At 40.7% G+C, this 24,198-nt stretch overlaps 2 protein-coding genes across 3 annotated transcripts in view; one reads left to right on the top strand and one right to left on the bottom strand.

The window, feature by feature from the left end:
• The window catches only part of CCDC146 (coiled-coil domain containing 146), a 69,320-nt gene extending 55,539 nt beyond the window's left edge, over positions 1-13,781 (top strand). Inside the window, exons 13-18 of the mRNA XM_049813664.1 lie at positions 395-619; positions 1,246-1,474; positions 8,663-8,791; positions 10,370-10,507; positions 11,939-12,187; positions 13,412-13,781. Coding sequence (XP_049669621.1) covers positions 395-619; positions 1,246-1,474; positions 8,663-8,791; positions 10,370-10,507; positions 11,939-12,187; positions 13,412-13,615 — 1,174 coding nt within the window. The 3' untranslated portion in view covers positions 13,616-13,781. The remainder of the gene's footprint in view (positions 1-394; positions 620-1,245; positions 1,475-8,662; positions 8,792-10,369; positions 10,508-11,938; positions 12,188-13,411) is intronic.
• Positions 13,782-13,913: 132 nt separating this feature from the next.
• Positions 13,914-24,198, bottom strand: part of GSAP (gamma-secretase activating protein) — a 47,543-nt gene continuing 37,258 nt past the window's right edge. Inside the window, exons 25-31 of one of the 2 annotated variants that reach the window (XM_049813661.1) lie at positions 21,972-22,042; positions 21,299-21,393; positions 20,063-20,182; positions 18,781-18,842; positions 16,743-16,847; positions 16,494-16,587; positions 13,917-15,449 (exon numbers count right to left, since the gene is read on the bottom strand). In XM_049813661.1, coding sequence (XP_049669618.1) covers positions 15,349-15,449; positions 16,494-16,587; positions 16,743-16,847; positions 18,781-18,842; positions 20,063-20,182; positions 21,299-21,393; positions 21,972-22,042 — 648 coding nt within the window. In that variant the 3' untranslated portion in view covers positions 13,917-15,348. Of the gene's footprint in view, positions 15,450-16,493; positions 16,588-16,742; positions 16,848-18,780; positions 18,843-20,062; positions 20,183-21,298; positions 21,394-21,971; positions 22,043-24,198 lie in introns of both variants that reach the window. The other variant, XM_049813662.1, reaches the window with a different exon arrangement.

Here is a 24,198-nt window from a genome sequence, read left to right as displayed (position 1 = left end):
ATCACAAACACAAGATTATTTAAATATCATTCTTTAAATAGAAGGGCAGGATTTCTACACATTAGGACTTTGTATCACAGTTTAAACTTCTGCTCTTGAACGTTATTTCTTTGTCCCCTTGGGCTACCCAGTGGAGATGAAAAGAGCTGTAGCGCAGTGCTCCTTTTATGGCATTTTCTTGAGCCATAATCCAGTTCTCTTCAAGCTGGAAAGAGCTTGCAGAGAGAAGCTGTTCTCAAGAAGTCTTTCTACTTCTTGTAATGCTTCTGTGAAGCAGTGACTTAGAAGATCCTTTGTGTATTTGAGGAATTAGTTTAAGCTCTGCTTTTAATTGTTGGAATTGCTTTCAAATTGAAGGGACTAAAAACTTTCCTACTTTTCTGTTATGTTAAAGAAAATTGCAGAAACAACATCTGAAGAATACAAATAATGTAGCAATTACAGACAGTCTCAAAAGTGATTATTGCAAAATTGTACAAATCATGCATGAGATGAAAGAAAAGAAAAAGCAACGGTGTCTGGATCTCGAGAGACTTACCAATACGGTCACTCGCATCGAAGAGGAAATTATGCAGCTGCGCAAAAAATATGAAAGGGCTATTCAGGAACAAAATGACAGGTATACATGTAAATTTGATGTAATGCAGTGTTTAATTTTGACATTCATGAAGCAACAATATTCTTCAGCTTATGAGCACTCCTAGTTAGGAATACTAAAAGAATGCCTCACTACAATGTTTCACTAAAAGGTCTGCCTCACTGCAATGTCAGGGCTGCTTTGCATTATACAGATGTTTCTCCATTGGTGATGATGTTCATTCTCCAGAACCATTATCAAAAAAATATAGTGGCTAGGTTTCTGAATGCCTTGATAACTTGTAGCCTCCTGCTCTATTTGTCCTTTGTGCACAGGTAAAGTATAAAAATGCAGCAGATGTAAAGCTCCCTGATCTTGCTAGTCCATTTTTAAATCAATGCTGTGGAAGGCCAGAAGAGCTTTTAATAAAATTATATGAGACGCTAGAGTAGCCCTTGCAATTGTTTGCTCTCTGATTTTCACATTGTAATTATTTTGTAACCTATTTAAAATATTGTCATGATATTAAAATAATATTTGTGAAAGCTTTGTACATTTCCTAGATTATTACTGTCTTTCAAAGTTGCCAGTTATGTTCTTGAATGGAATACACTGAATATGAGTCAAATTTTTTTTAATTTTACCTTTTCATTTTGGGCTTATTGCAGTGGTCTTCTGCTCAGAGAACGAGAAGAAGAACTATGCATTTTATATGAAAAAATAAACACGCAAGAGATGTTGTGTAGAAATGGAGATATTGAGATGCAGGTTATGGATGAAAAAATCGGATTTCTGAAGCTGAAGGTAGCTGAGAAAAAGAGACAGATTAAATTGTGGTTCAAAGCACTCCCAGTGAAAAATGCCCTGGATGCACATCTGGTGGTACTTCAGATACAGGTTGGTGGGAAAGAAAGCCCTTTTTTTTTTGTTTGTATTATTCTGCATTTTAAAACTTCGTAATTTCATAGAAAAAAAAAAGGCTGGATGTACAAGGTTTATTAAAACAGAAAGTTCAGTAATACACCTGTCTAGCAAAACACTGTTGCATGTTTTTAACTTCAGATACGTAAGTTTCTACGCTTAGGTGTAACTGGCTGATGCACTTTGTTATGCACATACCAAACGCTTCCTGGGTATGGAATCTCAGCTAACCTTACCCATAGCCTGAAATGTCAGTGTGACTAAGCTGGAGAATGAGAGTCATGGGGAAAAAATGGGAATATAGATAAAATTTTTTAAAACTGTGTTGATGGGGGTAGGTGGAGGGGTGGGAGATATACTTAGCTCTTCAAAATTCTAAAATAATAACTCAATTCACGCTTGACCCTGAGCCTACTCTGGAAACTCTGCTGCCTACAGTGATATAATCCACATATATTTTCTTCTACACAAAAACAGTGTAACTTTTAGTTCTAGTTACAAAATGACATTAAACAACTAACAAACTGCAGTGTTTGGGACATTCTTCCCTTGCTTTCTGAAATGGCTCATTTACTTTTGACCTTATCTCCAGATGGTAATTTTTTCCATACATATTCTGTTAGTGCCTGCACAAAATCATAAATTAGGGTGTACCACTGCCTCTCATAATTGCATCAATGGGAGCTGTGACTCACTGTGAAATAGTGCTTGCACTATTCTGTTACTTCTTGCCTTTTAAAGAAATTGTATGCTCTGCTGAAAGAATAAAATGTTGAACAATACCTTATGCAAATCATACCCCAAAGAACTCTACAGTGCCATTACAGATTTAAAATCATGAAACTTTGCTTTTTCTGTTCTGCATTCCTAAAACTTAACTTTCTCCTTTTTTATGATAGTTCATTTGAAGCCTAAAAATCACTGTTAAAGGGAGGCTATTGTTACAGGTGCTTTAAGTCTTTTTGCAATAATGACATAAAATTAAAAAGTAGGAAAATACAGAGTGGTGTGATACTACACATGGAGTGGTCTTAATAATTGTTCCCAAGTCAGAGATTTTCCAGTGAACAATGGCAAATTACCAGTTATCAGCCATTTTAAATGTAACTAGATACTGTGGTTACTGAATACTATGTGGTTCAAACCGGCCATTAACCTGGCCGTCTCCTTATGCTCAACCATTCTGGCATTAATACTCTTCCTCCCACTGCCAATAGCCATTATGTCTAGTGAGAAACAGTTTCAAATTCTTCGGGTTTATCTCCATGAGTTAAATAAAAGCCATAAGCTCGAATCTGAATTCTGGTGTTGGTTGCCAAACTCAGACTGCTACTTCCTGTACCGATGACAGATTTGACCCCATGTTGAAATCCAACTCGGCATCTGTTCAGTTATGATGTGCAAAGGATCTTACGATAATGATCATTTGCACAAGGCTTTAACTTGATATGGTGAATACAGATCTACATCACTTGTCTTGTCTGCTAAACGAACCTCTGAAGCCAAGCTGAAATCTGAAGAGGTGGTAACAGGAGCTCCTTTTGGACTACCATTTGTCTATCTTTCAATTTAGATAATTCTAAACATTCAGAGAAAGGATCAGTGCACCACAGGACTACGAAACCCTGATTTCTATCGGAGGCCCTTGGATCTCCTATAATGCATACTGTAAATCTCATTTCTGAGTTCTCCTCTTCGTTTTTATTTCTCCATTCTGTTGTGACCTTGTGTAGGAGCCAGTGTGCCTAACCTTAACTTCGTGTTAGGAGCCCACGGAACAGATTATGCAGATAAGTGAACAAGGTGTCTTTATTAACGGAAAGAATTGGGTGTCTGCCCCCAGAGGGTGGTCCTGATAACCTTACTTAGGGAGCACGGTATTCCTGCTAGAGGTCTTTATTCTCAAGGCACCTACCTTTCCCCATTGATGGTATGGGAAACTTTGAATCATATAAGAAGGATGCTTCAAAAAGCATCTTCAATTGAAATACAGTTTAGACCGTCTGAATTAGGCAGGCCGAATGCTGTACCTGTACCTCATAAATTTTCTTCCCAATTTTCTTCTCCTTAAGTCTCGGGTATTTTTCAGACTCTGTCATTATTCTTATCTGTTCTATTTTTCTCTTCTCCTGCATATCCCAATTTTCCCATTACCTTAGATTTTTTTTTCTTTTTATCACTTCACGGGTGAATGCAACTTTCTAGTATTGTATGCCGAATGATTTTCCAACAACAGATATACATCATTGGTAATACTTCAAATATAGAGAGAGAGATCTGAAAGGAAAACAAGATTCAGTCTTACAAAATAGAAAATATTTCAATATTTGGGTTTTTTTTGCATTTGACTGAAATATTTTGACTCTTTTAGAGACACTGTTTGAATCTAGGAAGTCCCACGTATTGTCAGCAGATGCTTCAATCAGCACTAAATTAGCTGTTCTGAGATGGGATATCTATTTCTGTTAGAGATACACCTCTTGGAATAGAGGGATGAATGAGTACATTGTATTCAGTTGGCCGCAGAAACTGACCCCCTGCCTAGGTGGCTGTGGTACTCATTGGGAAGGGGAAAAGCACAGGTCAGGGCTGTGTGCCAATTCAGCAAGAACAAAAATTTCACCTGGGTCTCCTATGTTCCACATGAGCTGTTTAATCAAACTGATGTATGTTCCACTCGTATGCTTTTCATCAGAAGCTGCATATTTCCACAAAAGAGCGAAACACTGGTGAATAGGTTTTAGCTAATAAAATACTGTTGTCTTAAGCAATACCAGACCTCTTCTAAGCAGGTACTTGTAACATGGACTAGGTATTTTCGTTACTATCAATGTAAAGCATTAAAAATAGAAATATTTACAGGTACTTCCTTTGTCTGACACAAAAAATACCTGGTGAGATCCTAAGGTGGTTTTCTCTGGGCATACAATTATGTAACTTTTAATTGGGACTGCACATCAAGGGACTGTTCCCACTGACTGGAATGACCCATGAAAACTAATCTGCCTTCATGCATCAATGAGAAAGACTTAGCTTTAATAATTAATTAGTCCAATATGTAGACCTGCTGAGCTGTCAAGATGCTGTAGATGGGACTTTCATGCCTCGGAGTTCAGCTAACGTACAGGGACCGTCAGTTTGTTTGAGGCATTTGGCATCGACATTTGTCCAGGTTTTAATACAACCCCATTAAAACCTCCAGACCACATCATCACAGTCATAGAAAAACAGGGCTAGTAGAGAGGTAAAGAGTTTATCTAGGCAATCCTGCTCCTACTCCTGCATTGGATTGCCTGCCATTCCCGAGAGGGCTAAGCTGTGCTTTCAAACCACCACTGGGAAACCCCAGTTTCTCTGGCAAGCTATCCCGGTCCTTCCTTAACAGTGGAAAGATTTTCTTAACCTTTAGCCTGGATCTTTCTTGCTGCAGTGTAAGAATATTGATTTGTATTCTGTCCACCAGGGACATGACAAATGGATCATTGTCTTCCTCCCTGCAACATGTCACGTTACTGGGAGAAAGTTAATCATGTTCCTCTCCCATCCTTTTGCTAGGCTACACAATTCTGTTTCTTTCAATCAGCCCTTACAGATTTTTCTTACATCATTCTTGTTTTGCATTTCTTTTATTTTTGGCAACTTGGTCTTTATTTTTCTTGAGATGCAGTGCCTAATATCAGTAGCTGAGACTGAAAGGATTCATTCAGGCATCTTGCAGGTTACATTCTTGCTTATGCATCCAGATACGACCGTAGCCTTTCTTGCAACATGACGTATTGATTCATCTTCATGTAAACGTATGTAACAACCAGACCCTTTTTTGACAAAGGAGTATATAAACAGTTGGCCTTGATTCTGTATTTGTACAGGTAATTTCTCCTGCCTACATGTAGCACCTTGCATTTGTTATTTAATATTATCTCTTTTGTTCAGACCAAGGTAATTTTGAATTTGAATCTTCTCCTCCAAAAAGTATGTGCAGTCTGAGCTGAACCTTACTCTACTGATGTAGTACTTACCTTATATTTTCATCAAGAATGGATTTCCTTAGCTTGTTTATATGAATGTCATATGAAACAATATTGAAGCTATGTAAAAATCAAGATGTATGATACCTACTATTTGTCGTCCACGCACCTGTTAAATTATCATAGTAGGAAATTGGTCTCATTTGGCATTACTCAACACACCTGTGTTGGCTGTTATTCCTACCCTTTTTCTTTTCTAGCTACCTACAAAGAAAGCTTAATGATTTATTCCAGATTTATTCTTCAGAAAGTGAAGATAAGTTATCTATTGTTCCATAGCTCCTTTTCCCCCCATTTTTAAAAATAGGTAAGATATATGCTCTTTTCTAATGCTCTACGTACCTCACCTACCTTCTCTGAGATTTTGAAAATAACATCAGATCTCCACTTTTTCAGACCAGTCCCTTTATTTACGCATGTGTTCCTTCCTGTCTGTTCATCCTGCAACAATTCCTTCTGACTGATTACAATCAAACATAGAAAAGCCTCTCTTGTAGAGCCTTTTCCTATCCCCTGTATTAAATCCACTCCAGGAAAGGATTTTTTTGTTTTAAGACTTAGAATCTCTTAGAACCTCTTAGAACTCAGATAAAGTCTTGTCCAAGGAAAACACTACAAATCAGGAGAAAATAGATGCCTACAGTCACATCACTTAAGCAGGCACAGAATAGCATGGTTATCTCTAAATGTGCTTTTTTTGCTATCCTTTTGGATTAGCCTGCATCTAATCACTCCCAATTCATATTGCATTTAAAAGTAAGCCTTGTATTTAAATCTAACATGAAACTTTTTATGGAGTTTTTATCTGGTTCAGACAGAGTTTCTGCTGCACTAGTCCTTCTTCTCTAAATTAACTATTCAATCCTGCAAAATTTTACTTGGAGAGCTGTCCCTAATCTCATTAAGGTACCACTGCCTCCAACAAGGTATTTTCACCTGGGTTAGTTGTTGACAAATTTGAACCCAGACAGGAAACATCACTGGAATTATAGCTGCATCCTGTTGTTTGTGCTGGTCCTGCTTTTACATTCTTCCACTCTCTGTATTTTTGAGCATCAGTTTTAGTTGTTTATAACTAAAATAAATCTTTCAGTACCTAGTTATGCACTGAATCATGGTTTGCCAAGGAAATTCTTCATTACAGTCATTTAAGGTTTTTACTTTGCCTATTCTTAGACAAAGTGTAAAAGAAGCTGTGTGATGCTTTTTTACCAGAACAAGAAGTATTTAAGACGAGTGTTCTGGTAAAATTCCATTACCACCCAAGAAGATCTGTCAATTTTCCCTTTTCCAGCTAAACATGACTTGTTAACTCGCAGTGAACAAGCCCCAACCCGGTAGCAACATCTAAACATTTACTTTATATTTTTGGTGACCGTTTGTAACTTTGAGAGCCAGTGACCACTTATTTCCTTCATAAGATCATCACTTGCAATTGACGGTTAGCATTTATAGCAACTTACTCGGGTTACGTTACGTCAGTGCTAACAGATCAGGGTTGGAGCGACAATGTGCTGACAGATGGCCAGGTGCACGTCAAAGCACAAAACCCCACCACTGTCAGTCCTGCAAGTCCAAACATGAAGACATGGTCCCAGCCACTCCTTCAGTGAGTATTTACGCAAAGCATGGATATCCATCTGGTGTATTCTGGGAAGTGTTATTCTGTGGGAAGGTCTCAGATCAGAAAGGTCAGGGAACACCTGCCTCTCTGGGTCCTGGGAGTACCACATTGCTCAGTGTCACCACTGAGTCATTTCAGGACACGTGCCTGAGAACTTTAATGTAGAAAACTTGGATGCCTGTAGGGATGAAACCTTTAGTGCTAACCAGTGTGGAAGTGGGACTTTCAGATTTAACTTGCCACCAAATCGTCAGGCACTTGCATCCCTCCTACATGGATCCTGTGGGTCAAACAGAAGATTGTAGGGAATAAAGGAAGACCCCCCCCACCTCAAACATTTGCTGTGTTCCTGAGCATAAAAAAAGGAGCCTGAGGACAAAGCAGCAGATGGGACTCAATTTCTGGTAGACAACAGAGTTTACTTCCATCCTGCAACTGTCACACCATTGCCTCCTTAAAAAAAAAATTTAAAAATGGCTCAATCCTTTGTATTAACTCCCCCCCACCCCAGCACAAGGAGACCTTGCCTGTTAGCCCCAGGAGAGCCTGCAGCAACGTGCTCAAATTGCGAGTCCCACAGGAGCCCCAGGCGCTCGCCGCTGCCCCCGTGCAGCCGCCTCCCCCACAGAAGGTGCCAGCAGGGCCGGGCTGCGGAGACCTGGGGCGCGGGGAAGGACGCAGACACCGGTGGGGGCTCCCACCCTTCCCCAGCGCTCCTCTCCCCCTTCCTCAGGACGGAGCCGTAGCTGTGGCAGGTCTCGGCTCGCTGCCCAGCCCCAGCAGCTCCGCTCCATCCTCCCACCTGCCGACAGTGGCTGCAGAGGGTGGTCCTGAGCCCGCCCCGCTATGGCCCAAGTTTGGTACTAACCATCTGCGGCTTTTCATCCAGCCTACCAGCAGGAGCTGATGAAGCTATCGGCCCCCAGGGCAGCCATTTTCTAACTTCCCAAACATGTTCAGAAGGTAAAAATCATCTTCTAGTCCAGGGCTCTTGTCGTGATACCTGGTGGCTCAGGGAAACAGCCTCTTCCATGCAGCCGCATTATTTATACACAATTTCAGGTTGTGTTGCATGTGCAGAAGGAGTCAAGAGAACAAGTGTTCAAGACACTTAAGTCATTAATAAGATGAAGCCCATTTATATTTGTGCATTATAGGGATGACCTTCCATGACACAGTCTACCGGTTTGCAAATTCCCATCCGTTAGCAACAGGACGGGAGAATTATGTACAACCACCTCTGGTTTCATAGAGATATGTTTTTCCAGTGTTCGACCAGTACCATTTAGCTTAGGCCTACACTGCCCGAGCATCCCAAACACTCTCCCAGCAAGGTCAGAGACTTGCTTCCGAGCCCAGGTGTTGGCAGTACAGCCACCCCAGCCGCTTTAGTGCAGTTCTCCTGGTGTAAATCAGCCACAACACAATCTTCCATCTCTGGTCATGTAGGAATAGCGGGGCTTTTGGCTTCTTGTCTGTTAAAAATAACTGTTGTGGCTTTGTGTTTGCTAGTATTCCCAGTGCAAGGACAGGCTTAAACAGATGGAGGAAATCTTTGCCGATCCTGCAAATAAGAGTAGAAAGCGAGACTTGGGAGGGAAGGACCCATCTCCACCTGAGCTGCTAAAAAAGATTGAGCAGGTAATATCACTTCTCATGCCACAAGCCATCCCACTGTGACTGACCACTTTTAGAAAAAGCAAATGGTATCTTTTATTTTAAAAATAAACTTTCTGTAAGAGGAATTAAAACAATTATGATTGGCTAATGGGAATTCTAGCCCAGCATCTGCTTTCCAGGACAAGTGGATGTGGGACTTTTTGACATCTTCCAGCAGAGGCTGGAGAGGGAGAGCTCTGTGTGGTGTACCTGGCTCTGCAGCATCCTCTGCTAGCTGGTCCATTGGCATCACTGGCACTTCAGTGCAGACCCTCCCGATTCACTAGGGGAAGGCACAGAAAAGGCAGCAGAGGGAAAGAAATGCAGAATAACGAACTGCTAACAAACGAAGTTGTCAGTCTTCTGCAATTGGCTATTAGCTGTTCCACCACTATGCACAGGCTGTGAGAGGGCGACAGTCCCACTACCCTCTTAAGGACGTCTGCATATGTGACATGGGATCAGACAAACATCCTTCTGAGGCTTTGGTTGTACTGCTTTGTCTCCACGCCGAGCAGGGTGCCACAGAACAGACCTTCATGGAAGTGGCAGCCAGGCCAGCCGCGCAGCTGCACACCTGACTGAGATATTGCCGGCGACTGCCAGGAGAGGCTTCAAAACGAAGCATTAGGTCCGACACAAAAGCCAGTTTGAGGGCACCTCCTGTATGGCGTATGGGGGGAAGGTAAAGGAATGGAATGAACACCAGTAGTATTTTCTTAGATATTTTTGTCTGTCCCATTTATAGGGGCGCAAAACTCCCCCCACTGTATATAGTGTTCGGGGTAGATTCATACAGGGCTGTGAAGGTATTAGAGTAACAGGATCGGAGCAGTACATGCCAAAGTCCTCCTCTTGAAATCCAGTTTGTAAGGATTTACCATGAACACTTCTGCTTGAATTACTTGAGCTTTTTGCTTTACTGTCCCATATTCCTTGAGAGGAGGGAGCTATGCATAGCCAAGCAGGCTACAACACAGCCTGCTATTACCAACCTGCACGTTAAAAGCCAGGTTTCTTGGAGTCACGAGATAAGTTTAAACATTCTCTTTTAATCTCCTTGTGATTTTAAAGTACTTTTAGTTGCACAGTACTTTCTTTCTTAGTCTTTGGAGCCTGGGGGGTTTTTTGGGTTTTTTTTCGGTTGTGGTTTTTTTTAGCAGCAGGAGGGAAAAGGTATTTAAAGCAAGAGCTGAAACCTTCTCATTATAGCATGACTCAAGGAACTAGATTAAAAAACAAAAACCACTAGAAAAAAATGATTGCTTTCAAGAAAGTCACAGCAAGGCAGTAACAATGCTGGTGTAAGCCCTGCCTGGCCCCCCTAAAGGGCCCGGTCTGATATGTAAGAACTGTATGACTGACAGTAACCAACTGAACCAGCTTTGGCCTGATACTTGGCAGACAGCATGAAAATCTTGAGAAAACTGGTGGCGAAGTGATTAGTTATGGCTGTTCACCTGTATTATTTCAGCAGCTCTCAAAGGAATCACGGGAACACCCTGCGCTACTCTTTCCCCTGTCATTTATCTACACCTTGTATACTCCTTCTCACTGCAGCTAGAGGTGGAGTTGGTGCAAAAGGAGGAAAAGTTGCTGGAGACTGATCTTCTCTACGAGCACATTTCCCGGCTGACAGACAGAATCCGTACCGCAGCAGAGAACAGGAAGCAGGACACACTGCTGCTAGCTAAAAGGGTAAGGAGGGCATTGCATGCTCTGCTTGCTGGCCTATACAAAATGAAATAATATGTGGGCAAGAGGTAAGATGACTCACTTGCAAATTACAAAAGTGGCTGGAAATATTGATAGGCAAATAATGTTAGTCTTCCGAAATTACAGACATTTAGTACTAAAGGTAATATCAACACACCAACAGCATTAGGTGAGTGTACTTTCTTTTTGGAAGAAAGTTGCACCATAAATAGTACCTTTCATCAAAATATAGGATTAACTCTTTCTCAGGTAGATGCTTAAAAACTTGGTAGAACTCTCTCTTTGCACATGTACTTAACAGCCTTTCCACAACAAACAGGGCAAAGGCTAGAAAGAAATGAGGAAAAGCCAGGTAAATTCTACTCCAATGTACAAAAAGATAAACTTGATATCTGGCTCAAAAGTTTCTTATATAGGTAGGAAGAACCACACAAGAAAGAAATACCATTTTCAACAGTTACTTTTATATAATTATAGCTATTTCCTTTTAACTGCCAGTAGTATTGTTTGGGGAAGAGCAAAAAAAATCCTCTCATCCCCACCTCTTTAATGAAAAAGCTCCAACTAGAGCAGAGCAGAGCTGAGTGAAAGAAAGAAAAAACCCAAAGTAATTAATGTAAAACAAGTCCAGGGTTGATGATTTTTTTTCCTTAAGTGTTAGGTTTGGCACTTGGAAAGGCTCAAAACAAAACACATCTTTACAGTAAAATTTTCATTTTCCAGAGACAGAGAAATAACATGGCTGTTATTTGGGTTTGTGAAGTCATGGCCACAGGCTAATAAACTACCATAAAAATGGCAGCGTGCCAAAAGTTACATTTGCAAGTGTGCTCTCTGACTCTCCCAACTCCCTATTAGTCATTTTTTAAAAAAGAGTATTTAAGTTTGGGTTTGTTTTGGGTGTTTGGGGTTTTTTTTTGTTGTTTAAATCATCTCCAGTCAGACTCAAGGATTCCTGTCCTGTTCCTTTTCTGTTTGTCCCCCTGCCAAGGATAACTTCACAACCCGCAGCCCCACTGTGTCCGGATTATCACTCAATTATCTTGTAAAGATCAGGCTTATTGCACCATTATTACAAAGTTAATTGTGCATAAACTCAATGAGAATCAGGGTACCACGCCTTTGAGGGCAGTGAGAGTTTTGCTATTCAGCTGAAAAGGGCAGGAGGTAATGACAAACTTGCTTTTCTGTATCTTGTACTGGAGTAAATGTGGCTGCCAGTTTCTGTGGTTCCATGCGTACACAGAAGAAACACGCATCCCGTTCCATTAAGTCATTTTCAAGTATGGAACTATTTTTTAAAACCTTGTTAAGTTGGACTTGTTCTCACCTACCCAATACCTACCCAAGTGTCACACCCAGCAAGCGTCTAAAGGGAAGCCCTAACTAAAATGCAATTGTTACTTATTCCAGACAAACGAACTGCAGAAGATGATAAAGGACAGAACCCAGAAGATAATGGCTTTTGTTGCAGAGTTATCCATGAAGCAAGCACTTGCCATTAAACTCCAGCAGGAAGTGAGAGACAAAGAGCAATTTTTGATGACTGTTTCATCAAGGATAGATCAAGGCCTTCCCCCTCCTAAAGAAACAGAAAATGAATGGTTGAAGATATTACGCAATGAGAAGATGCAAAAAGCAGCAGCTGAAGCCAGAGCTGAAGTAAGTTTCTGCCATACATTGCCATTAGATCTTCAGCCCCATCTTTTCACTGCTCTAGCCTGTCTTTCAGAAAAAGAGCTGCGCTCACTGTGTAGCTGTTTGCTGCCAAACACGGAGCCCCAGGAGTCAGTGGAGACGATGGTATAGACAGAGACAGCTACTAAAGCAGTACATGGTGGGTTTGTGGAGTTTTAGCTGCAGCCTGGCAACACTGCTTAGAACTGGTCATTGAATCTTAAGGAGAGAATACACTAAAAGGAAGACTTACCTTCAATTATAGAAATAATTTGTGTGACCATGTTTTGGACTGATGAGCGAGATAGCCATCGGTGAGGTACTGCTTCCCATTTGATTTCACGGTAAAGCTGCAGAAGGTGGGGTGTGGAGTTCAGGAAAAATAAATTTAGCATCTTCCACATACCAGATGCAGTGACCATCAGATCCAAAGTAGCAAGAAATCAGACTGCTGAGCAAGACACTGAGGGCAGGCAGGGCAGCATATCAAATCGTGCTTCAAATTCTACCCTGCGGCATACTCTGCCTCCTTAGTTGAGACCATCAGTGATCCTAGAGCAGAGAGCTTCCAGAGATGAAAGAGTAGTATACAAGTGAGATGTGCATACTGGGGGAACTCTTGCTGATGGGAAATCAGCTTCGCTATACGAATCCTTTAGTTGATCACTCCAAGGGAATCTGAAAGGCGCACAAAGCTGAGAGAGGAATATGCTGTGCATACACTTAAGAGAACTTGAAGTCCTACAGAAGTGCTGCAGTAAAACTGGTTTAGAATAAGGAACTTCTCTGTCATTAACACTTCTCCTCATGCCCAGTTTCCTTTCAGTGCTGTGGACACAAGCTCAGTGCAGTAACAGTATACAGGGACAGCTGCTGTCAGTGTAAATACAGCCACATTTTGAAGCATCAGGACTATTATCTTGTTCTCGAGATGTTCTGTGCGCACTCATTACAACTTTTAAAAGTTCATCTAATCTGTTTTAACGAAAGCAATACAGGCTCAAACTGTACGCTGTTTAAAAGGACACACTCGCATCTACATGGTCAATAACTCACGCTTTCCTTTTAATACCCCTCTGGGTTTCCTGATTTGATAAGGACTAGACTAATGGTGTTTCCTTTGTTAGGCATTCTGTACGTTGGCTCAGGAGAGTACCAGAGTTTTAAAGCATATAATCACTATGTGATCAAAATGTGTTTCTTTCACAGCATGCAGCAGAAGAGGAACAAGCTGCAGCGCCCGGCTATGTCCACACGACAGCGGAACAACGTCCAACCGCCTACATCCCAGATGACGAATACAGTCTCCCATTGCCGCGGCCCTACGGCGCTCTGGCTCCTTTCAAACCAAGTGAACCTGGTTCAAATATGAGACATTTCAGAAAACCTATTGTAAAGCCAATTGAAATCTGACCAGACAGCACCTAAAGCAGGAGAGGCCATTACTGGTTGCTGAATCTCTAGGGTCAGTAGCATTTACACTGCACTGAAGGAATGTCCACTAGTGTTTAGCCAAATTCCGTATTAAAAACAAAAGTAGTTGTCAATGCCAGAAGCATAGCTGAATAGTCAGTAATTCAAGTTCCCTTCTCCTGACTAGGAGGAGCCTGGTATCCCAAATGGCAGTGCAGTATTTTAAAATATTAAGAAAAATGAGTGATCATCATACTATGCTTACTTTTTTTTTTGCAGGTGAAGTTTTATTGCATCTGATTATATTTTATAATACATTTCATTAAGAAGAAAAGCCTAGAAAAATCTTCTCTTGTTATTAATATAATATGAACAAAGTCGCCAGTGCTTACACAAATGCACCACCATAGCTTTCTGCAGTCTGGGACTAGAGTTGACGCTTGCCAAATTCGAATTATATTGAGAAAAATACTCCTTCCCTCTATGCAGTTATTGAGAAAGCTAAAACTCTTGCTCAGCTGATGGCAATGACAGGGGAATGACCACAAACTTGCTGAGAAGCTCCTGAGAACTGGATCTTTTTATTTCACTGGTAAGGAACTGGAAGCATCAGTGGAAACTGCTCAGAGAAAATACCAGAGGTTGCTATTGAAAACCTCCAAAAATCTGTATCAAATTGTCAATGAGTTTAACTGGATTAATAGTCTGAAACTTTGACAGAGGTGGTTTTAAATCCAGTAAAGAGTGCAGAAACCCTACATGTCAGAACTTAAGATTTTCTCTGCATAGCAAACCACAATTATTACTATTTTAAATGAATGTCACAGTTCAGAATGTAAAAAAACAACCCAAACAATACTGGTTCAGTTATACATAAATAAAAGTTGAAAATGAAGGAAAAGGAATCTCCATTTCTTTTTGAAGCTGGGGCTTGAACTGTAGCACTAAACATTGTAAGGAAAGAATTCAGTAAAACTCTGTCCAAGTCACCATTAAGGTAAAATTCTAAAGAACTTTTTTCTTATCCTGTATTGCTTACAATATATTATACACATTTAAAAAAAAATAAACAAAACAAAACCCTGTCACAGGCACTTTAAGAAGATTATATTTTGCGCTAATTACAAAACTGAATATACTAGAATCAAACTCCAAAGGCAGAAGTACCATAAAATAACACATGACCTCCATGAGGAATGAATACATCATTACTGATGCATTATATACAAAAAACTGATTCGCCATTTGTTATTCTTACCTGCTTTACATAAACACACCAAGAAATCATTTTATTAATCTAAATAGTAAACAGGTACCACTTTCTTGTCACTGTACAGTACAACTGGACTACCTTTTTCAGGATTGTCTATCTTGTTACAATAATTGACATCAATACCAATTTTCACAGCAAGTTTTGATACCTGCTATAGTTCCACTTATTTGACCATTTCAACATGAAACAATGAAACCACAGGTATCTTTCATTGGAAACCTGGGTTTGTATCAGATGAATTCTCTAGGATTTATCTACAAGTCGGTGATTTCAGCCTTAATATGTTGCACCAAACAATATTTTGAGTAGCTTATATCAGTAATGGTGACTACACAAAACTGCAGATTATTTGGAAAACAACATGACATTTCAGTTTAAAACAAAAAAAAAGTTGGTTGCCCACTTCTGTGTGAATACTTTTACATAAGAGTGCCACAGCTTCCTTCAAGAACATGTTATTTCAGGAATATTTGAGGCCCAAAAATGTCATAGTGTGTTTGAGTGCCGTTTCCTCTACAAATCTTACATTAACATGATCTTGTTTTTCATATGGATGCACACCTAGAAAAATCATTGTGAGAAAGTTAGTATTTACAAAATCATAAGTGTTCTCATACACTTAGTCCTGCAGTCTATTTAACATCTTGACCTACAACACTGAAAGATAAGGTAATAGATGGAAACGTGTTTTCATTTCCACAAAATACCTACGGCATTCAGTGGAGTTGTTTGGATGCTCACTCATGGCAGAAGCTTTCCTGTTAGTGAGATATAAGCAAACAACAGACCATCTCTGCAGGCTGCTAGGGATTTCTGTACTAATTCTACACTGGATATCCAAAACAAGATTTGAGCACAGTGGCTATGTTTGTGCTAGTACATAAAACGGACCAGGGCACGCTCTTATATGCTTCTATATGGTTTAACTCTTCTTCCTCCCCAAATGGAACGATATCCATACATGGACAATCCTACTTTAGCCTGCAGGTCCTTATCCTGACTTTATTTTGCTTACTAGTATAGGCATAGCCAGTAATGCTAAAAAATGTAATGCTTCCTTTAATGCACCTTGCTTTCTCAGTGGAATTCAAAAATCTGCAGATACTTAGGTCCATTGTATGAAGCAACTGACCTAACCAATTTGAATTCAATTTCAGAAAAAGGAACAGCACTGAAATAAAAAATACCTGTTACTTCAGAGCCCCTCCTAATCTAGTGATGTGGATGCTGTTTTCTGAGGTGGAAGATCTGATTTTGGTTGCATCTTGGCCACCATACTGTGTAAATAAGGAACAAGCCATTCTCCCTATTTGAACACAGAATAACAGCTACCACCACGCTGTGCATGAACCATGTTTCACTACTTGTATGCTGAAAAATGCAAGTTTGCCAACTGGATTCAACACACAGGGGGTGTGGATGAAAGGATATGGCAGTGAAGAAGCCCCCTGACCACTCCCATCAGCAGAAAGACAACCAAACTTACATGTTCAGACATAACTGGAGTTTTAGAATTCAGTTATGTCAATCTAGTCAGGATACAACTGAGTGTGAGCATCAAAGGGTAACAATTACCGGTCTTCCAAAGTACAGAATTAACATTACCTTGATTCTCTATCTCTGCCAACATATTAGTCAGGTAGTTAAGTGGCAAAAACTCTACAGGGACTGAGAGTCTCTCAGGCATAGGACTGCTAGACTGTAAGGGAGAATATTTCATGTTAGTTCACAAAGTCACACAGTGCCAAGTTTCAGTGTTATCTTTAGTGTGCCATAGTCTACAGAAAGGTCAGGAATCTCAACGCTGTCAAAGCAAAAGATTTTTTAAAAAAAAAAAGGCCTGTGTGCTCTTACCTGCCTGTTCCCCAGCTTCTCAAGCAAAAGTTTCACATATTTCCGTGCAATGAAATTAGCATTTATTGGATGATTCCAAAACTGGCGGACCTTTTGACTGAGAGCCTAGTAACCAAAAAACAAAAACCAAAAACCTGAGAACATAAACAGGACAGTGGAAATTTAGGAGGAGGAAAAGGAGGAAAAAACCTGAATCAAAATACAGGCTGTAAACACAGATGCTTTCTTTTCAGACACTGATCACAGAAGCCAAGATGTCATCATTTTTAACCCTGGAGCCCTCCTTTCATAGCCAGTAACTAAGAGATAGCAATACGCTCCCAAAACATGGGAAACAATCAAAACCTTGCTACTCAGTACCCACTGAGCTACTCAGTTTCTGTCAATCAGTCTGTCCCGTTACCTCCCTCCCACTTTGCATGTGTACTTAAATATTAATTGAGGCTTAAAATGACCGTTTGTCCTTTACTGTGACTCTTTGGTTTAGATCCATTCTTCTCCCAAAGAATAACACAGATGCCCCATTCCTCAATGCTCTGTTCAGGATGGGGCTTCTCTCAGGCTCAGCCTAAGGAATCTTACAAAAGCAGAATGCCAACAAGGAGAGATACTGGGAACGGTCCTGGGAATTGATAACGTCGATTCACATTCCCAAAGGCAAAAGAGATTCAAACCCAGATATCCCAAAGCTTCCAATCCTAACAAATATGAACACACTGTGCAATCAGCTGCACCTTTTGCTATTTTCGCTATCTAGATCTCCCCCCTGCCCCCTTCAGTTGTATTGTAATACAGACTACTGAAAGAGCTCGTTTAGGAAAGGCTGGATAGTTTCAATAGTGCTGAAATACTTGCTTCTGATGCAACTGAAGTCATTTAGTGAATGTAACCTGCTCAAAATAGTCCCAGTCACCCCAAAGTGTCCTTTTTGGCAAACAAACTGTTCTCTGAATTTTTTCCCAAAGCTGTAAATAGATACAATAAGGCACCGAGTCTACCATGCGTAACTAGCAGTACATGTCCCCTGAGGCCCTAACAGCTCAGCCCTTCGTGTCAAAGCTGGGTTGGAATGGCGTTCCCCACCCACCAGGCCTGGGGCTGACAGCTCAGAGGCCCCACGCTGACCCCAGCTCACCAACCCATGCCCAAAACAAGATACAGAGGACAAAGAACCGCCTGTGGAGTTCTCCTTCCCTTCCCCTTCTCAGAACTGCTGCCAGATAAAGAAGCCCTTGTTAGAGGAAAACCAAAGCAGCACTTCTGGCCATTTGAACTATACATAACAGCCCATAATGAGCAAACAATAAGCAACTTATGTTGAGAAAAGCCTGTTCTACAGCAAGGCAATCCCCAAGGCGGGATCCCTGGTTTTCCTCTGCTCACTGAGATGTTATGCTTCTTCTGCAGTACTGTGGTATGCACCAAGAACAAAAGAGGAAAAGGAGAAGTCAATCTGCCATTCTGCTGGAACTTTCAATGGAGCATCAGTAATTAGTTCCAGCACGTGGCTAAAGGAGTCACTTTACCAATGGGCGAGGCTGGAAGATTTCACAGAGGGCGAGATCTTGTAATTCAATCCCAGCCACAGAGTTGTGGTATGATCAGATTTTACAGCTTTTGCTGTACCAGCTTTCAAGCATATTTGATAATATGTATAAAACCAAATACAGAGGTCACAAGTGAGGCAGACATTTGTGCATGCTAAAAAACACACAAAAAACCCCCATAAATCCTCTTTAAACCCCATTAAACCCTTACTGCTTTATGCAGATAAGCACTCAGCAGAACAGTGCCAGTCCTGCCTGATTCCTGTACGGTACTGGAGACACTGTAAAACACTATGGACAAGTCTGTAATCTAAGTTATCGGGGTACCCTACAGGTCACAAGCAGCAGATGGAGAAACTGTGGAGGTTCAGGTTACATCTGTGCCCTATTTGAATCACACCTAAATCTTCCATTGGCTTGATCCTATGCACACGGAGGAATTTCCTATCAACTCCAGAATCCAAGAAATTACATCTAAAGTCATTAGTTACCTCAGGAAGCCTCATGACAATACTGAACTTCAGCTTTTCATTCTTCTCAGTGTCATCCAGATCTATAAGGAGAAAAAAAAATATACACAAAAACCCAACAACAACAAAAAGAAACAGTAACCACATAACTAACACTTTCAACCTTCACTGAAGGTGTTCTGAATTAATATAACCTTTGTAATGAAATGAAAATTTTATTTTTAAATAAGCACTATTAGGAGTGTTATTTATATTTATACCATTTATATAAATATTTTTCTGTATATTTGTATGTAACTTCACCATTTTATGTAACAATTTATACAGTAATTCAAATTTGTTTTGACTAAGAACTCCCTGCATATATAATATTTCATTTATCAAGACCAGGCACAGATACAGCATATTGTGTTGTCCCTTTTCTTGAACACCAAAGAAATAGCACATTACAAGGGAACATGGTTGCAGCTGGGATGAAATGCATTACTGTTGGAAAGTCTTATCATAGTGCTGCTGCATCCCAGGAAACTTATGCTACAGTTCTGTCTTCCTCCCTTCCGATCTAGAAGAGGCAATTAACTGGAGCCTTAGGCCCCAGTCATTGCCACCATATGAATGCTACTTTGTCCTAAGCCTCCTTTGCGGAAACAAGCTACTTAGCACCTGCTGAGAGGAAACCACATACAGAACATGATCTGCCTTTGATGACTACACAGGTTCATACAGAACTTATTTTAACTCCTGCTTTTAGTTAACATTATGACATATTTAGAAGATGTCCATATGCTCAATATTTACTAAAAATATAGGGATGCTGGGCCAGGTAGCCTTTTGTTTGCTTATTTTGAATTACTTCCTAACTCAGAGCTTCTAGCCATTTGCTAATCCCAGCACTAGGATCATCTTATTCCAAACATAATTAAAGCAAAAGCTGAGGACTGGATAGCAGACTAACTTCCATACTCATATGGGTGCACTTTAATAATCACAGAAATCCCCCAACAAATTCTATGATGAGCTTTAGTTTTCACTTTTCTAAGAAGTCCCAAGCAGAAAAATTATAAGCTCAAATTCTCCCCAAACAGGTACTTTCTTTGTTCTCTGTCAATCGCGTAGTTTGAGCCCTAACTTTCTCCTTTCAGCTGGGCAACACCATCAGGTACAGCTCTGACCGAAACAACACTCTGTGAGAAGAGCTGAGTCTCCTGGGCGGTAAATCCTGTGTCTGAGTTTGAACGGCTGAGAGGACATCACTCCCAATTAGCTGGCTGGTAACAAATGAAATGCATGAAACTCACTGTACCTTTCAGCAATTTCCCAACACATGTTTCTGTCAAATGCAAGACTCCAGTATCAATATAGTGCAGAAGGGTATGCAGAGGGAGACATCGAACACCAAGCCCGAAGTGCAGGGTGTGAAAACCTATGAAATAGATACAAACTTTTTTGGTGCGACAATATTTCTTTTTTCTTCTTTTTTCTAAGTCTGTATTAGAGACAGGCATTACTCTAGCTAAAGCCAACACTGTCCTTAACTTCTGTTTCTAGTTAGTGAAGAAATCAGTTTATCAAATGTCATGTAGTCTTGTTTAGGCACCCTTTAAGTCCTTTCGGGTACAATCCTTTCAGAAAGAGTAAAGCTAAGGGGACTGAAAACAGTTATAGTCATACGCAATCATTAAACATCTCCAAGCTGTTGCCTTGTATCTGAATTGTTCTATTAATTTGTCTTTTATCTCCCTCTTTCCTCCTGATTAATCAAAAACTGAGGCCTCACCACCCTCAGTATGTGGCTGCCACCCACACATTCCCACAGGCAGCGTTAAGACTTTAGTTCCTCACTTAATATCAGCCAGATGATGGTCTTTGTCATCACGTGACACCATTTGCGCCCACACAGTGTAAGTCTGAGGGACAACCTCATACCAAAAACAGTTTCACAGATTGAAGACAGATCAGGAAATGCAAACTAGAAAGATTCAAACAGAATCTGAAAGCATTAAGAAGTTAAGAAGTTTTTCTGTAACAAAAATTAAGCAATTATGAGGAGCTCTAAGAAATGAAAGTCTACTATCAAGATCAGCTCATCCATCAAGGCTAGAGGTAATCCTTTCAGGATAAAACTGAAAAATATTAGCAAGGCAACAGCATGAGGAAAAACACGCTTTTCTCCTCCCTCCAGGATACGATTTTCCCTCGTAGCCTGTGACACTAAAGTCCAGTTGTCTAAGCAAAATATATAAGTGAAAGAAGTCTAAATCTTAGTTCTGAGCTAAGACTGTGCCCAAGCACTTCACTGGAAGCTGAAAACAGAGAACTAAGCTTCTGGTTTCTTGTCCCTATCTGGAGTAACTATTCAGTTTTGTTTACTTCCCTTGCACGTGTTTATGGAGGGTCTTCCCCTCTGTAACTGTCTTGAACAGATTTCAATACTGCCAAAGCTAACTTGACACATCTGCTGCAACTAGTGCTCTTCTGGGAGGAATTCATAGCATTGCTCTCCTCACTTATGGTTAAAACAGCAAACCACAGGACTTACCAGGAGGTAAAGGCATGCACATGCCATTTGCTGCTTCCAAAATCCGACTCATAATGTGGAACACTGCAAACTCTCCTGTACTTCCTCTCTCATCACTGTATTTAACAAAGTAGCAACATATTAGGAACCTGAGATGCCCACACTCTCCTGAAGATATGGTCAGTTTGTTGTACTATGTATGCACTAAATGCATGCAATTTGGGTGAATTGCCATGGGATGCTATCTTTTTTTACTTAGGTATCTATCACCTAAGAGCACCAGCTGTTCAATGTTGACACTCAAAGTCTCTGTGGTATCCCCTTTCCCCTTCCCCCCATTACCGCATATTTACAAGTCTCTCAGCGGTACCCAGTATCAACAGCAATAAGTGAAGTATTTTGAGTGCTGGTATAAGTGACCTGGCTTTTAGAGGTGTTCAACACCCACTACCAAGCTTGAGACCACTGTGAACTCAGCAACTTTGAACTCCAGCCATAAAACTGCCTGTATGATTAATATTCATGTTGGCTTAAAGACGGCCAGCAGAATCATTAGAGAGTACATGACAGTGACACTGACTTTCACAGTACAGTAAGCACTGACTGCTCAAGCAAATAGTACTGTTGAAGACCAAAATTATTATGCCCATATTTTAAAAGACAGGCTGAAAGCTTTAACAAATGACTTGCTCACAAGCAGAAGATGCAGGAATGAAGCTGGTATCTCCTCCAAACTTCTTTCATTATTCGATGTACCAGATTCAGCTAAAGCGAAAAAGAAAAGACTGAATGTTTCTAGGAGCCTGTGTACAGGAGGCACTTGGCCTTCATTCATTTCACACATCAGTTTATTTTAAAAACTTATCATAAGACTCCTACTAAGACTTCACTATTTATCTTTTTTTTTTTTCCTAGGGGCTTAAAAATTAAAATTGATTAGAATTTGAATTGTTACTGAATTGCCTCATTCCAGAAGGTTGAGGTAAGTACTTTCAGCTCATCAAAGCACTGTGCAAGACATACACCATCTTAGTACATCGTGCTTCTTGGAGATCAACCGATTTCACACTCCTGCATCAAGTTCTCAAAGATCTGTTTGCCATGAAAGCAAAAACTGCCTGTCCAAGTGGCTGAGCATTTGGCAAGGAAAGGTCCCTAGGGCCCAGACAAAACAGGATTATGCTGAAGACAGCAGAATACTCAGTTTGCTGAAAAAAAGTCCGCAGGAGGAATCACAAATCTAGTCCTGGCAAGGAGGAAAAATGAGACAAGCAAATGCCTCTCCCTCTGTTGAGTTTCTTTTTTGTCCAAAGTAAAGTACATCAATCCCTTGGCCCTTATTGTCGCTTCTTTGTGCTTCCAGACTGACCTCCAGTACAAACTGTCAGCATACAAAAGCCACAAGCCCTGATCCCCCTTGGGCCTTCTAAGCTTCTGCAGCTGAGAGAAACCATGCACGAAAGAGGTGAAATAACTTCCTTTTGCCAGCACCTCAGTTTGTCACATGTAACCACTTCCATATCTCAGTAACAGAATTGAGACACTTCCTCTACACCTTTTATCTCTAAGCCTCAAAGTGCACTAATCAACCAGTCCCAGTAAACTCTCTGGAAGCAAGTCTGACTCCTGCTCTGCACAGAGGTGTCACGAGAAGTTACAAACTCTTCCCCCCCTCCCGAGGAAACCTTTTTCCCCGCTCTTTTCTCATCATCCGCTCTGCCCTCTCCAACCTCTAACTTGTCACAGGCTCTGAGCAAGAGAGAAACAGGACACACAGGAGATGTTCATATGCAAAGGCCAGAACAGGAATACTGGTCTTCAGTAATGCTCCTGAGTGCTCTCCTCTGTATCTTGGCCAGAAAGCTCTACAAGGTAGCACCTTTTCTCTCCACCGCTCCATCCAGCCTTGCACAGCTACCTGATACAGAATAACCACCTAATACTTTCCATCTTCATACTCTCTGGATACAGTGGAAAGCTCCAGAAAGCTCCAGTTTAATCTCTCTGGAATATAGCAAGTTTTCTTCACTCATTTTCCAGGAAATTAGTGATTTCCAGTTTTCAGAGAAGGGTCACAAGAAGCGCACCTGCTGCCGGAATGACTTTCATCTCTGGCCAGCACACAGGGTGCAGCTAAGGCCTCTGCATTGGGAGCTACAGCTGGATCTGAAGATCATTGTTGAGGTGAAGGGAAGGTTCTTATACTCTGAAATCACCTCTTATTATTTGTGTAAAAATTGTTTTCACAGGTATGATCCTCCAGAATCAATATTCTTTGCTTAACAATACAGAAAACTGTACAGCTTTCACAGGGTATAGAAAGATAACTTCTTAAGTCATAGTCAACCTAGCTATCACAACATACTTAAATCTTAAATATATGCATGCTTGTGATATGACACCCTCACCAACAGCACTACTCACTTTGGAGATCAGCATCTGACAATGGACATCGTAGAAAATACATACAGAACGAAAAGCCATGTCTCAAACTTTTATCAGTATATAACAGAGTAACATGCATGAGAGAACGGAAACCTTATCTGTTTTATCAAGGGACTACAGGCAGCTGCATCTCCAAGGCTAGCAGCGGGTCTCTGGGGGAACCAAGTTAAGAGCTACAGCCATACCTTCACAGCAAAGCCGTTTTTTATTTAGTAACAAAGACATACAATGTTAGGTTTTTCTGGGCAAGTATCAGAAGCCATTTCCCTTGCAGTGCTCTAAACTAATGAGAGAACACATGATCAACAGCGAGACAGTGCATGCAGTACAGCCTACGTTGACAGTTGCAAAGCACCTTGCTGTCTTGAAACATCTATGTTTCCAGGCAATGGTGCTGAGTAGACTGAAGTTCCACTAAAGTAATTTGGAACCACAAGTGCTCAGCTCCTGTAGCTGTTTCTACAGGAAAGACATGG

This window comes from Accipiter gentilis, chromosome 11 (assembly GCF_929443795.1).
Source record: "Accipiter gentilis chromosome 11, bAccGen1.1, whole genome shotgun sequence".
Classification (NCBI taxonomy): domain Eukaryota; kingdom Metazoa; phylum Chordata; class Aves; order Accipitriformes; family Accipitridae; genus Astur; species Astur gentilis.
The sequence above is the reverse complement of the archived record's forward strand: the minus strand, read 5'-3'. Positions and strand labels throughout refer to the sequence as shown.